The 16462-nt window shown below is 40.5% G+C and overlaps 1 protein-coding gene across 5 annotated transcripts in view; it reads left to right on the forward strand.

Annotated features, from left to right (window-relative positions):
* The first annotated feature begins 445 nt into the window (after positions 1 to 445).
* LOC124155333 (DNA replication ATP-dependent helicase/nuclease DNA2) overlaps positions 446 to 16462 on the forward strand; it is a 98692-nt gene continuing 82675 nt past the window's right edge. For 3 of the 5 annotated variants that reach the window (XM_046529060.1, XM_046529062.1, XM_046529061.1), the window contains exons 1-5: positions 446 to 605; positions 744 to 1375; positions 8528 to 8659; positions 11032 to 11173; positions 13826 to 14038. In XM_046529060.1, the coding sequence (XP_046385016.1) occupies positions 588 to 605; positions 744 to 1375; positions 8528 to 8659; positions 11032 to 11173; positions 13826 to 14038 (1137 nt within the window). In that variant the 5' untranslated portion in view covers positions 446 to 587. Of the gene's footprint in view, positions 606 to 743; positions 1376 to 8527; positions 8660 to 11031; positions 11174 to 11212; positions 11302 to 13825; positions 14039 to 16462 lie in introns of those variants that run through there. The other 2 variants (XM_046529065.1, XM_046529064.1) reach the window with 2 other exon arrangements.

The following is a 16462-nucleotide window of genomic DNA, read 5'->3' on the forward strand; positions in this document are numbered from 1 at the left end:
GCAATGTGTGGACGGTTTTACTATTTATTTTGCTGAACATACTGTCTCATTTTGTAACTTACTACATATTTCTTATCTGACTATGTTTTCATACAAATACAAATCAATGATTATGGAAAATATGTTGATCTACGTGTGTACCCAAACGTGTTTGGGCACCTGGAACGATTGACATCCTTAAACCTTCAACTACAAAATTGAAATATAATTGCAATATACATCTATGGGCATTGGATTTCGTGGAAAATAATGAAATTTTAATTTATGAGAAGATTTAAGCTATTCCTATGATTAAAACATCTCGTGAAAACTGGAGAAAGAATGAGTGTTGAGTGCAATATGCCGAGTGACCCGGACTTTTAAATTACGCGGTTCTATCGACTGCATCATCTCGTGCCGGAATCGAATCCAATCGAAATATGACACATCGATATCACGGTATCGACCAAAACGCGGGAAAATTGTGAGGGGATGTCAGCTATACAGTTTACGCTGAGAAAACGTGTAAAATACACGTATAGCGGGTGTAATTCTCTCACGATCATTGGAATTTGTATGTCAACTGAGTAAAAAACAGCTTCGTAATCATGAGGAAGCGGAAAATGGTATGTACGAGGTATCCATTCAATGATATTGCCATGACATGGAAGCTACCTTTTTAATTGATATAATAAGTTTGAGCAATGGGCATAGGAAGTGTTCGCTCTAGTTTTTTGGTGATGAAATGAGTGAATTTTTTTCAGGTAGCAGACCACTGTAATCAACAAAGGATATCTAAATTTTTCGGTAAGACTGTTGAATCTGGTACTTCCGATGTAGGGCCCAATAGTGAACGGAATAAAGTCTTTCGTGGATCTGGATCGAACACTTTAAGTGTTGGCCCTGTCAGATCGAAAGATGACCTAGTCACATTGTCCGCCAATGGTAACTCAAATGTTGATTCGGAGCGATCGTGTAAACCCACCTCAGTCGGCACGTGCATCGGCAAGGAAATTCCAAATTATTCCCCAAAGTGTGGCCTAGACTTAGAGAAAGAGGCCGACCGTTTGAAGCCCTCCAAAGGCCGTGGGGAGGGCAGCAATACTCATACCGCAGATGGAGATGTGGAGACGACTTTATCATTAATTGAGCTGATCAACTCGTCTACGGGCGAGGTATGTGAATTACCGCCGATCCGTACCGGAGGAGGCCCAAGCCATGAGGAAGAAAGTGAAGCAGCGAAGACAACCGAAAAGACGGCCGTGCCTCTGTCGGAATTGGTGCAGGCAAAGGCAAGCCCTGATCACGGCTGTTGCCCATCATCGGTGGTTTTTGAGGAGGACCTCTTCCTCCTCGACGATTGGGACTCATTTTGTGAAGATGAAGATGCCGATGGGTAAGTTAATCCTAATTATTTTTGAACGCATCACTACACCATAGTGCTTTCAATACCTCTCCCTCCTTCATTCAAAAGCCAGTTATATGTTTAGCGAATTAAGTGGCTTTGGAATATTGTATCTATATAATATAGTCATGGTATGTCAATGTGTGGTTATCTCTATTTCCCATGTCTTGGAGGTAATTTTCAGGTAGTTATACAATTGCCACCGTTACGGAATATGATGTGACCTCTGATAGCCTAGTATGTGTTATCAGAAGCACCCATCCCATCCCTTTGACCTATCGATTAAACAAACTATGCATCAGAATCTGTTTTGTTGGAGAAAAATTACCCCCAGAGGTCGGAGAGGACTCAGGGTTTGATAATGTTTTTAGGTACCTACCTCAGCTGCTTGCCTTTCATCTGTATGATCTAAAGCTTACTTAAATATCTTGGACTAACCAATAGGTCAGATCTTCTGTCAAGCAACAATGCAAGCGAGTATTATGACAACCTTCTCAGACACTGAATACATTTATTTGACTTTGTAATGCCACTTATTTCCAAGACAGTTCGGTGAGAACAGTATCACATTCCAATGAAAGAAATAGCAACAGTAATCAAATGTCCAGTCAGCATAAAAAATTTTTCCTAGCAAAAGCAAAAACCTCAAGTAACTCAGGTTGCCAAACCCACTACAAAAATGTAGAAAGTTTCTCGAAAAAGTTGTGTAATTTATACTTATAGAAGAGTCTCTTATATAATTACGTTATTTATAGTGGAATGGCAGGTCAAAGCAAAAACCTCCCATGTTGCGGTGTTGAGAACAGAACAAAAAAAACATTAGTTTTTTCCATTTATTTAAAACTCATACGCAAGAAGGCAGTACAGTGCAGAGAAATAAACAACGCACTCAAATGGAGGCTATGGCACAAGAATACATATGAGAGAGTAGTTTGCTGGTAGAATATCGCTACCAAACTTGGTACAATCCAACACCTTTCCTCAGGAATAAAAAAAATAATATTGCTCCCCATCTCTGCTCACCACCTACTTTCCTGGCGCTCACTTTCTACAGAATATATATTGGCGACGGACTTGTACCCCATCCTTTCCAAACACAAATCCACCTCCCAGATCTTCCCCTCTACTCCTCATATCACATTTAAAAGAGACCACCGAATTTAAATACCGTATTTGAAGCCACCCGCCCTCTTCAAAACATGTAGTCAGTCACCACCATCCCACCCTCACCTTGCAATCGTTCCAGGTGCAAAACCTGCAAGATATTCTCTTCACCCCCTGCCTCTTTTCTCCCCAAACTTAAAAGCCCACCGATTTTCCCCTCCACTACTTGTACATCCACCAATATCATTTAGCTCCTTCATTGCAATTTCTGCCCCACTTTCTATGTCGGCCAATGCACCACCCCCATCAACCTCAGAATGAATAATCACCGCACATCCGTCCCCTCCACACGCATCTCTACCAGAACCTACACATCCTCTCTCTCTCTCTCTCACGAATCCCTTTTCGATCAGTGCTTCAAATTTTCAGTTATTGCATTCCTCCCCCCCTCCCACTGACTCCACCCTCATTCTCCAAACCTTCGAGTTGGCGTGCAGGGCAGGCCTGGAAGCCCCTCCCCCCTCCCACAAAGCTACCCCCTCACCCTTTTCCAACGCACTTCTTTCCCACAACCCATTTTCCCTTTAGCTGCTGAAGAGGTGATAACCTTATGTCTTATATTATGTACTTGTATTAAATGTGGTTGTGGTACCCTAACTTTACCTTTTTTGACACTAAATATCTAGAGACTTGATGGATTGGGTGAGTACTGTGAGCATTAGACATAACATATACGAGATTATTATCCGTCCTTGCAACTGCAACTATATTTTCCACTTTGTTAATTCGTGCCTCAAATTTTACCCACTCACATTTTTCCATGTATCTTTCTTACTAGGCAAGGGACAGCAATCCATTCTATTTGTTTGGACAGTTCCCGATATTTGCCGCGAGATGCTAATGCTGATAAAAGCTTTGCACTTGTAAAAAAGTTTTCAAAACAGAAATTCACCTCTGGAAAGTTTCTCTTGAAAACATGCTTTCTTTAGGACAACGGACGCACCATGCCCTACACTAGGTGGTTGGGTGTCGCCAGTCTGTTTTCCCTGGTATCAATCTACGTCAAGGGTGTATCCCTGACGTTTGGCAGCTACCCAAGCTTTAAAATCAAAACATGTTGGTTTTCCCCTAATGTATTGTTTGCACCCATCCCTTCCAAAATAAGGAATCTTGGATTGTCAACTGATACATGCCTCGTATCTGGAGCGTTTGCAATGAATGATTCATTCAACTTATTTAGGAAAGGTCTCACTTTAGCCATTTTTCGCCTGGAGTTATAACATCATTTTTTCATACAAGTAGAAATTGAAAATCTCCTTGAAACTCTCCCAATACATGCATTGGCGGGGAAGTGGGACATGATCAGTCAAATGTAATGCACCAATGAAATAGTACGTCTCCTTTACAGTTAGTTGAAAATTAGGACAATTCTTTGGAACAGCAGATATGATATATCTATACTGAATAATAGGCATTGCTATACTCAATATTTTAAACCATTAACTTAAATTTTATTTTTTAAGACATTATTTTTGAATACCTGATTTCCAGTAGGGAGTTTGAGTTGCTACAGGAAAAATTGCCTGTATTTTTTTGTTTCAGCCTAAGAACACAGTTGAAATGTTGAGATAAATATGCGTGGCATATACTTTTATAAACATGTATCACTGTACCTCATCATGTTTTCAACGATGACCTATATTTGCCTTTCGTAAATACAGTAAAATCTCTATGCAGTGAACCTCTTTACGTCATAAACCTCCCTACTTCATACCACCCCTACGGTCCCATCAGATTTACATGTAAATTTATAGGCAAACCTCTTTGTAGTGAACCTCTATATCTCGTAAACCTCCACTTATCATACCAAGGAGACACCCCCCGAGATGGCCAAACTACCTCTGCAAATTGTACCGAGACAAATGGACTTACGTACATAGAATGACATTTTCAGCGATAAATGTTTCACACCTTTTTTTTCCTTATACACCTTTAATGTGCTGTAATTTTCACGTTAACCATTAGTTATGGCCATTTTGTTCCGAGTATACCTAATAGTGAATAAGAAAAAAGGTATCCGACTATCATAATAATTTTAAGTGACTGTTGAATGAAGAGAGCTCGCATTGTTTTCTCTCGAATCATGGTAAAAATCACACGATAGCACTCGCTTTCTATAATTATTAAATAATAAATATAAGTTCACTAATGCATGCATGTTTGGTTAAACATGCATGCATTCCTCCACCACATTCAACCACAAGTATATGAAGAAATGGTGCCTATCACTAAAACCTCCCTATAGTGAACCTCAATTCATCAAATTGGCCAAATTTAGGTCCCCTCCATAACGATGTAGGTTTTACTGTACTAATAAATCTACTAAAATAATCTACTTACCAATATTGAATTGATCTCCCAAAATGTCTTCTTGAGGCAAAATTTATGATGATATTAAGATTGCTTATAACTATTGAATTACTCCTTTCACCAATGATATACAGCATTAGAAAGCTAAACTAATAAATTGTGCAGTCTTCAATAACAGTTTTTTCGAGAAATTTTCAAAGTTTTATTGAATCAAAAGAAATTAGAAAATAAATCCTGTAAACTATTTATTTGCTTCTAATCACTGCAAACGTTTAGCAAATGTGTGCAATGCATTAATTTCTTACACAGTTTACTGTATGTTTTTGTTTTTATATCTTTACCTCTCGGAAAAACAACACATCTTCCAACTTTTTTCCTTGTTTTCTTCTTATCCTTTCCCAGGCTCATTTTACACATACTTATTCAAGTGTCTGGAGATTGTGTTCATTGTTGATCTAATTTTAATGCATGGGAAAGTTAAGGATCTATGTAATTATCCCACGAAGAAAACTTCTGCAGTTTTGATTGTGAATTGGAATCCCTTAATATAACAAATGCATTGATGTCAGCAGTGTTTGACAAATGAAAGAAAATGGCCATGGACCATCTCCTGATGTTTCTGTTGGTATGATATGTGTAAAGTGTTCCCGGGTAGAGGAGGTCCGAATTAACAACCACATAGCCCATTTAGATAAACGCTTTATTGCTCTCGTATCGTACGTAACACTCACAACCTACAACGTACCATTACAACATGGCGCCCACTCCCTCACGCTAGAGAAGTTACATACATCTCAAATACTCTCGACCAGTGGTGACATCTACAAAACAATAGACGCACACACACTTAAATACATTTAATCCCTTCCCCAAGTTACATACAAAATTCCAATCCCTGATAACAATGGTAATTATAATGGCAGTTACAAGTGACATGTTACAAATGTACAATTTTAAAATAATAGAAGTCCTAAAATTCAGCAGGTTTCAACAATTTCCCGTCATCAAAGGCTACCATTATCCCCTCATCTGCTGGCTCCAAAACCTTTTGTGAACCTCTAGACTTCATTTAGGTATCCCACTACCCTGCCATGATACAAAGTAAAACTATATTAACATATAATATTTTACCACAGATATGTACATCAGTGCAACATAAGCTTTTTTTTTTTACAAATCCAGACGTTTGGGGAGGACCACTACTCTATTACTTCGGCGTAATTGCGCTTGGGGAACTGCAACCCCCTCACTTTGACGTGTGATGGCTGTAGACTCCAAGCCTTGTCTCTCACCTCTCCCTGGCTCTCTGCATTGGGTGTTTGGGGCATACTTTTTTGCTGACCACATGAAATCATCCCAGGCTCTATGGTTTCCTTTATTTAATTTTATTTTAGGTTGAGTGTCACGCAGTTTCCTCAATTGATCTAGATGTACTAACCTTACTCCGTTTGGAAGTGCTACTTTGAAGGTCGCTTTGCTCATAACAGCCACTATTTGACCCTTAATATATTTAAATGCCCCTGGATTGGGATTCCTCACCAATACTTCTTCATGAAGTCTAAACTCTGGGATTGTTTGCCCCTTACTAACAGCTCTTGGAGTCCTTAGAATCCCCCCTTTGGGGACTTGCTGCTTTTGAGCCCTAATTGGCTTCAGCGATGCTAACGTGGTCCTCGGCTGATGCTTATAAATTAGTGATGCTGGTGACACTGTCGTGACCGAACAAGGGGTATTTCTATAAGAAATCAGAAAATTTAGTAAGTGGTGTTCTATACTACATATAGTGGTGCTACCGCCGTTCACATCACGACGCTGTGAAATTCAGGCCGCTTTCAGATGAGACGACTCTCTGCCACGCTGTGGGCTGAGGCATGAACAGTGGCCCGGTCCCAGCCAACGCCCGTGTAGAAGTCAACGAAATTGTTACATTATACCCACACTCAAGGTTTTCCTGCAACAAGTTATCCAATAACGCTGTCTAATGCGTCGCGGTGAGTCACCGGAGTTACTACTCGGCATTGACGCATGCCGGGCGCGTGAGCTTGTATTTCCGCTCTTCCGCGGCCGCGTTAAATTTCTTTCAGCACATTTTAAAGTTATAATATCTAATTATTCAGGTGAGAAAGCGCCTCATTCTAAATATTTCAGGATTGATACATGGGAATCCAAGAGAGAGGCTGTGTTAAATTTAATGGCAAATTCTGGCGGAGAAATCACTACAGTGCGCGATATTACGCTGATGCGTTATGCGCGAGACTAAGCTAGCCAACTGACCATGGAATCGTAATGAGATAGAGCAAATGAACGTCGGCAGTGTTAAGCAATGAAGGCTTAGGCTTTAATAGATTATGACTCCTTAGATGTGATTTTTTCTCTAATCCACCTAAAAACGTGAAATTTCGTTTTTATTTACTGATTTCTCGCTATTTCATGATATTGCATCTCGCAAAATTCACAGACCTCTAAATATTAGCAATAAGTTAATGAATTTACCTTAAAATAGTATTCTTTCTAAATTTCAAATAATGCTCTGCAAACTTTGGGAGGGATTTATTTTAGCTATTCTTGAAACAGGTATTCTAAATAAATGCTTCAAGGAATGTCTCTACATGTCTCCTGATTAAAGTAAAAGAAGTAAAAGAAGTTTTTTCTAGTACATTTTTATGAAAAATAATTGAAGTAATGCTTATCTTTAATTAAAACTTATCTGATGCTAAAAACCTCAGTGTGATTTTCAACCTCTCAGAGGGTGAAATTGCTCTCCGAAATTTTGTATCCTGGTGTTTAATCTTCGGAGAAACCCTTGCTAAAAGAAACTTGTTGTTCTCAGGACATATTCGAAAACATTGTGGTGAGAAGATACATCCTCATGTAAAAGCTCTCTCAAAAACTTCGTATGCTCTTCTTAGTCTGGATTTAATATCCATTACTGCACCCATGTTCCTTAGTTTTTTCTGCATTTTTTCTTCTTCAACAATCATGCCACAACTGCTGCAGCAGCTAATTGCCTGACACTCCTCTGGCCTTGGTCTTCTCACCCTCTCTGAGAGGACACTGGCGTGACAGCAGGTGAAGAAGTTAAGGTAGAGCTGCTCTAAACTAAAGCCTATGAGTACAGCAGATGAAGAAGTTAAGGTAGAGCTGCTCTAAACTATAGCCTATGAGTACAGCAGATGAAGAAGTTAAGGTAGAGCTGCTCTAAACTAAAGCCTATGAGTACAGCAGATGAAGAAGTTAAGGTAGAGCTGCTCTAAACTAAAGCCTATGAGTACAGCAGATGAAGAAGTTAAGGTAGAGCTGCTCTAAACTATAGCCTATGAGTACAGCAGATGAAGAAGTTTCCGTAGAGCTGCTCTATGCCTGCGGAGATTGAGTCTCTTGAGAGTAAAATTTTGCTCTGATGTGAACAGTCTCTTGAGTAAGACTCACCAGAGAAATCGAACCCTATCCAGAATTTGCTCTACAGTGTACACGTATGTTAAGCATTTCTGTCCTGAATTCAGCAGTAGAGAAAATTCTAAAGAATACGAGCTCACAAACACAGACATCAAAGAGCCACTGAATGAAAGCAGGCAGATATGTCTTGCATATATATGTATGTAGTCACATACTCACTGCAAGTATAAGTATAATGAGCATCGCTGCAAACTGTGCTGTCTTCTTTTTCAGGTACACATTGGATTTGAGCAAGGTGCATCGCTGCCGTGTGGAGGGCGTGTGTAATGGTCCGGCTGGTAAAATACTCACAGTGTCGTCAACAGGAAGCAAGGAGCGAGCCAAAGTTTTGGTCCAAGGCATGTGGTATGTTGTACCCCTTTAGTACATATCGCATGCATTTGTGAGCTTGGCTCATTCTGTGGAGGGCAATAGGATCTCTTGTGCCACATTCGTGTCCACCATCTTCCCATGTGGAGCTACCTACATTCATATTTGGTGTAGCCACAAACTCGCTTCCTGCTCGATGATTGTTGCTCTCAATGGGTCTATGCACCATTCCCCTCTAGGCTTTGCATGTGAGGGGATTAATTGCGACAAGCATAGACATGAGACTATTTTTTTATCATCATAATGGCGTTTAGGTATTTAAGCAGTGTCATTTCCAACATGGAGAAGTGAAGGCTCCACTTTCTGCTCTCCTCAAAAACATACCGAAAGATTAACGAGGGGCTAAAACAGCGGCTTTTTTTTTTCAAAGAAATGAAATTTGTTGTTGGGCATCTTGTTATTATATTGGAAGGGCTACAGAAGACTATGGGAAGCGGCAAGCACAAGACACATTTGGTGTAATTGTTGCTTTTAACCCTCTAGCGGGCACGACTGTTATTTCTACACAACCGGGCAAATGGCGTACCTTGCCCATGTTATGTGCATGTATGATAACACTCGATTATTGTTAAAATTAATCTTTATTAGTAGAAATTAGTAAACTTGCAATATAGACATTCAAAGTACATTGTAGGAATATACGAGACCATTCTAGCCCAGAATATACTTACGATGTTGAAATCCTTGGTTTTCGAACATTGATGTATTTTAGACGCCAGCACGCCCGGTCCAGGGTCATCAACTTTTATTTCATCCTATTTATTAATGGAAATTATATTTTAATTAATTATTTTATATTAATTATATTTTCGGAGTGGTTCTATAAGCACATAGGTACTGTGTAAGTGAACTCCCTTTGGAGTAAAGTGAATTAGAAGTGTTCGAGAAATATGGCATTTTATAATCGTTTTGTGTTCTTATTAATTATGTCTGTACGCATGTTGTTGATTGCCGCCAGCCTTTAATGGCATGTGCTCTTGCAAGGGTGGTTTTCATTTTTAAAGTGGAAGTTGATCATTATAAGCAATGAAAAAATGAACATTTTGGTGCACACCAACCCTTGCTAGTGTAGTCGTCGTATCTCCGTGTTTGAAATGACACTGCTTAAATGCCTAAACGCCATTATGATGATAAAAAAATTGTCTCATGTCTATGCTTGTCGCAATTTAAATTAATGAAAAAGTTGACGCCGTATGATCACAATGAAGACAACAAAATTTACAACCATCACAAAGCCTTGAAACCTGGTCCCCTGGGTGGTAGCCTTACACGCAACCACTACCCCACCTGACCCATCTGCTGAGCGGTGCGATATCATGGAACTATACGCGGCTTGTTAAAAGTACCGCATGAAAATTAATTAATTACAGTCAAACTAAGGCCCATTCAACGGAACCACTGCTAAGAATTAAAATCTAATGCTTTCCTGGCAAATATATTCAAAAATGGCTATTCGGGCTTCCAGCCGGGTGGTCTCCTTCCGTTCAGAATGGAGGGATATGTACCACCCGATTGGAAGCCCAAATGGCCTTTTTTGGAACCACTTCAGGGATGTGTTCACCATTCTATAAAAAATACGGCATTGAAAAAGGCGGAGCAACTTTCGTGGTCTCCCCTTGTCAGTATTATCTTTTTTATTCTATAGCAAGTATAATAAGTTACTATCTAGTTATGAAAATAGTCCAAAGCCATAAAACATATCATCTGTGTCTCTGCTGTGCATGGGATGGAGTGAATCAATCTATGCATGGTAATGCGTGTGTACTAAGTACATACATTCATAGGTACTTCATTACATTTCAGGCATTTAGCTCCTGTTGTTATGGATTAAAAATTGTTTTCATATTGCTATTGCTGGTATGTGTTATTCATCAGCTGAACCCATCGTGCTCAAATGATGCTTTTTAATCTGCCCCTTTGCCTTCTGGAGGTATTTGTTACGATTGAATAACAGGTGGTTCGCAAACGAATCCATGCAATCACAAACTCATTCCGTCTCTTCTTCACCTCATGTAATCCTCTCCTGTTGTTCATCTCTCGGCTCAAGGAGCACCTTCTCTCCCTCACTGAGCACCAGTATATACGCATCAAATGATCTCACCGACTCATGAAAATTATACCACAACTTTGGCATTGTCTTATTATAAAGAGAATGGCTGCATGAGGAAGATTTGTATTTTGTCATATTTCCCTTCTCCTCTTTGGATGAATTTCATTTTTGGGCTTGAGTGAACACGACCCCAGTGGCACTAAGTGTCTCTTCAATTTGTTACATTTTCTTCATGGGAAAGTTGACCACAACACCCTCGCAGCGCATAGCGCCTGATGAAGTGTCCGAATGTGCGCAGGTTGCCTTGCCGTGCAGCCGCTGGGGACGTGGTGAGCATTCAGTGTGCCGCTCAAGACGATGCCACGCGCCTCTGGATGCTCGGAGGAGAGCCAACGCCTGCACGTCTCCACACCCACCCCTCCTCGTCCCTCTCTGGACTCGTAAGTACCCCTCCCCCCTCCCTTCCCCCCTCCCCTCAATTTGCTCAGCCCTTGCGTTCTGGATGCTCGGAGGAGAGCCAACGCCTGCACGTCTCCACACCCACCCCTCCTCGTCCCTCTCTGAACTCGTAAGTACCCCTCCCCCCTCCCTTCCCCCCTCCCCTCAATTTGCTCAGCCCTTGTGTTACCTCTGCCAAAATCGTGAGTAAAATTTCTCTGAATTTACAAAAGGTTGACCATTTAAGAATCTTCTAAAATAAATCAAGATTATTTTTCCGCCTCTGATTGTTGTCTGCAGTGAAAACAAAATGAGTAGACGTCGAAGTTAACTTGAAACATTCCCTGTCAGCAAGTAGATAAAATAATTCCACTTTAAGAAGGGGATTCTAATGGAAATAATCAGCCCGGAGTAACATTGTATTTAAAAACCCCGATATCTTTGTGCTTTTGCGTGCGATTTTATTTTTTTTTAAAGATAGTAGAAAACTTGGAAGGCCATTAAACTCATGCACGCATAATCCACAACGCAATGGGATAAATGGGATCTGCCGTAGTATTTTCACTGCTGGAAATCTATTTAAAATTCTACAGTGCTTAAAAATGTTATTTATTCTTATATAAGTGTAAATTACTGAAAATCATTAACGATACTTATTTAAAAAAGAACTATTGATGCAATAATTTGACCGTAGACTCCTGTTAAGAGTGGGTTGGATGGTTTAGTCCAGTGGTCACGGTAATGACTACGTATGTGCGCCATTGAGTAGGGTCCCAAATCGGAGCAATAAGAATGCCAGTGTAACTCACCCCCCCCCCCCCCCCCCCACCCTCGGTAATAGATCTCTGTTGGGAGAGGATTAGAATACATAATCTTGGCTAACTTGTAGCACGGGAGCATTTTCCTTTTGAAGGCACCTGCTGCAGTGAAGGGTTAGGGTTGGGGGTATTTCATCCACATGCTTTTCTGCTGCTGTGTATCTTAATCTAAGTCATAATTGTGTGGTCTTTCAAGAGATAATTATTGCTAGGACCTTTTTGTATCAATTCCTATCAGCATTTTTCATGTGGGCTTTCGATCACCTAAGTCAGATTTTAGAAAGTAATTTTGGCTGTTGATTACTACACCTCAGTTGCTATTCTATTGTTTGCATATATTTTTCCAAATTCCTCTCATAATAATTTGAGCCACTCAATGAGAATTGTTGTCAGATTGAGATTCATAATTAATTTGTTCATTGCTGTAATCAGGGTCAGAAACTAAATTTATCTCTACTCGATATCTGTCATTGAATTCACCCACTAATTGTCCTTTCTCCCATTACATACTTTTCCCACACATTTGACCCAAGCTCAGGTGTAACTGATTTTCAGGCATCCTAACACCATTGCGGTGTGACGTTCACACTGTCCCCCTTCTCAGCTGCTAATTTAACTTTCGATAATATATTTTTAACAAATGCCCATGTAAGTATCCTTCATTAAATGTTCTTGAGGTCGCCACTGGGTTGCAGGAACTGCATAACTGCTGACGTTTCGATGTCCAACTTAGCCATTGTCCTCATTGGGGCTGTGAGCCAGGTCCGAGTCAGACATGGCAACGTTGGCAGCTCCTCACGCAGTGGTGATCCCGAGAACATGTTACCAAGTCTATTTGCCGGGAAAGCATTAAATCTTTCTTTGCCCACATAAGTATGATTGCATTTAACTCACAATGCGATACTGGCTTCCAAATCAATTGCACAACGCTCCATAATTCCTTGAAAGTTTTCTCTATCTTTTAGACGATGGCCAAAAAATATGGCCGTGCATGAGTAAACAGTGACTTTTTTCGCATTTGTTGTACTTGATAATGATCTCTATGGTTCAAAGCATGTCGTACGGACGAAATACATCAGTGGAAGTCAACGAAGTTTCCTTTTCAATTTCGAATATAGTTGAGTTTCCACATAGTTGAGCGTAATACCATTGAACGAATCAGTGCAGAATGAGCAGTGGGTGTTTCAAACAAATCTGTGTTGTCAGGTGACAGAAAATTTTTCTTGTCAGCCATTAAATTATGCATGTCCACCATCGTTCTGCAAGCCATCAAGGTCATGTTCATCTTGGCATTCATTTCCTCTGGTCATTCATGTTTATCTTGCTTTTTGCGATCTTGCGTGTGTTTGTGTTCATTGAGATGTTTGCCTACATCAACTCATGGAATCTGATGCTGTCTGTATGGTCAAATCAGTGCTAGTTCAGCTGCTTGCAGTTTTACCTACTGTCATTTTTTAAAATTTGAGATTAAAATTTGTTTTTGATGAGAAATGTTTCTTTGAGAAAAGTTTCATGAGATCAAGATTTTGAACAGAAATAATTGAGTTGTTTTCTTTTCTCTTTTGATATTGCCTTTGCATTATGTGTGTAAATAAATTTTAACTCGATGGATGTGTACATATATTTCTCAGTTTTTCATGGAAAAGAAGTTTTTTTGTTCTTTTGTAATCCAAAGTCACTGAATAATGCATTGAGGTTTAGTTAAGATGTTGAGTTTTTGTAATCATAAACCTTCTGATATTTCTTCACGTTTTTTGGCTTTGTATGTAAACAAGTTGGCAAGGGTGCATTGTTGCACACTAAGTTAATGGCTAGTACTTGCTTTGTTCATCGCAGTCTTTCCTGGTTGAGGAGCCTGATATGCTCATCTCGGGCACAACTGTCGTGGGGAGCCTATTCTGTGCTCGAAAGAGTGTCCTTGCTGAGCGCTTCCGTGGCTTTGAGGCGGCTGCCGATGCTTGTTGTGTGGAGGCTGCTGATGTGGCCCAGCCCCAGGCGGCAGCGCGCTCCATGCTGATCGGGAGTCTGGTGCATGAGGTGCTGCAGAAGGTGAGTCACAGACAGCAATCAATTCGAATGCTTTCTTGCAGAGAGTGAGTGGATGCAGAGCAGGGAGGTTGTGAGCGAGGCAAATGAATGTCAGGGAAATAGTTAGCCGAGCTGCTGATGAAATTGGACAAGGTTGAAGGTCGACTTATAAAAAAAAAAAACGATTGTTTTCAATGGTCAAGGCTTCTTAATTTTTGCACACTTGAAATTTTGCAATTTTTCGTGATTTTTGTCACATTTTCAGTTTTTACACTAATTTTAATGTTTTTGGCTTTTTTTTAAGATTTGAATAAGATTTTGAGGGGGATAGAGACCCTCGAGGTTGTGGCTGTGGTCTCCATCTAGAAGGCAGGCGATGAATGACATGCTTCTTCCTCACTTTTGATGCTCTGTGACGTATGACCAAACAACGTACGTTACGAGGAGCGAGAAAAAGGGGGGCAAGATAGGGACAAAAGAAAGAGAGCAGAGAATGAGACAAGATTTTTGCGTCTTAAAGGAATATTAGAACTTTATCGACACACTTAGGTCATATTGTTGATCCCTTTCAAATATCCTAAATGACCAGGGACCAGGAACGGAGAACGATGAATGCGGGAAAACGATCAATGCAGGAACGATAGATCAGGGTTACACTGTATTTCATATGGCAAATGCACAATCATTGCCGTGGCCTTGCATTCAGTTGAGTACGGCCCAAAGGAACTGGAGATTTCGTAGCATTCAGGCATGTTTATGCTGAGACTAGTCAAGGTCAGACTGAAGAGGAAGGGAATAGTAGAAGTGAAGGAAGCAGGGGAAATGGAAGTAGAGGTAGCATGAGTCATAGCGAGGCACTTGCCTGCGTAGACAAGTTGCCTTAAGCCCTGTTTTCCCATAACCGGTGCTGGACGATGGGGTGATTGCATGCTAGTTGCCTTCACGGGAGTACCCTGTTCCTGTTTTCCAAGCATTGCGGTGTACGATCGCGCACAGTGTTCATGTATCTGCATCCTGGGCAACTTGTGGGAGACACGGCGTTGTGCCTGACGGTGTAGTTTCCAACGTTGTGCAGTGCTTTCGATGCACTTGTTCAAACCACGTTTCTGAATCCGTATTCTCGCAGCTACAGATTTTCAGAACTGGGTGTTGCACGGAAATTCCGAAACTGGGTATTCTTCTCTCTGGGTATTCTATCCATTCTGGAAGCCACTGGTTTTCGAAAACTAAGTATTACACGGAGCAGTAAGAATACCAGTACAATTACATTATCGCCGCTAAGAAGATCGTAATTCTCTAGATAATAATAATCGAAAAAGCTCTTAATGATTCCGGAAAGCATTCTGAAAAGACATGAAATGTGGTAGTGGAAGAGCCCCGATGCTCAAAGGGGTGTCGCCGATCGATTGGCTGGGATTTTTGGAAGGAAACTCATAGATTTCCGAGAGATGATTTTATTCACCCGTTTACATTATTTGCCGTCACACGTCTGACTCCGCGACGTTCGTCTCCCAGTGGCCCCCATCTGCTGACCCTCCCCTCCTCCCCCTTCCTCATCCTCAGTCATTGTCTTTGTCTTCCACCCAGCTCTGCAGTTTCCCATGGGAGGATGGAAAAATGGCCGCAGGAAATGAGAGCAAAGTGACCCGACTCTTTGCAGAGACAGAAACTCATGACTCATGGGAAGGAATATGAAGGAGAGTGTGGGTGATGGGTGGGGGGGCGTGGAAAGGATGGGAACGGAAGTTGAGTCTGCTGTTTCTGTCTCTTACAGTAGATAATAATAGATTGATTGAATTACGTATGTATATGATGAAAATTACGAGAAATTAAAGTGAAAGTTTGGATTATTCGTGTTTTCTGATTATTTGTGCCGCCTCTTCCCATCATTTGGATGATCGGGAGTACATGTGTGAAAAAAGTACCAAACAAACTGGGAAATGCATCTACATTGTGAATATGGATGATGCCACCTAATTTTTCTAGTAATCAGTGTATTTATGTTGATGGCGTTTCGGTTATGGAGAATGCAAGTGGTGCAGAATATGCCATACTGAAAGTGGTTACAGACTGAGGGATTAAGTTTGAGATGTGGTAGCAATGGCTACACATTGTGCTAGTTACATGTGTTGACTATTTAATTCAGTATCATGCAATGGAGATGAGTTACCTAACCAAATTTCTTTTTCTCCAAATGATGTCGTCCACTTCATTGGCAACGAATTGAGGATTTTATTTGTAGGCACTCGAAAAATCCTTTTAAAAGATTCAATATTACTGTAACATTTCTATAAAAGGATCAGGTTGATTGGAGAGGTGACGACTAATATGAGCAGGATTAAAGTTAGTAAAACATCTGCGAATATTCAATGATACTGCTGAAAGAGGAGTTACATTGGTAGGAGAGATTTATAAAATTATCACGCAAAATAAAAGCCGTAATCA

The sequence above is a fragment of the Ischnura elegans genome, chromosome 3, assembly GCF_921293095.1.
Source record: "Ischnura elegans chromosome 3, ioIscEleg1.1, whole genome shotgun sequence".
In the NCBI taxonomy this organism is placed as follows: Eukaryota; Metazoa; Arthropoda; class Insecta; order Odonata; family Coenagrionidae; genus Ischnura; species Ischnura elegans.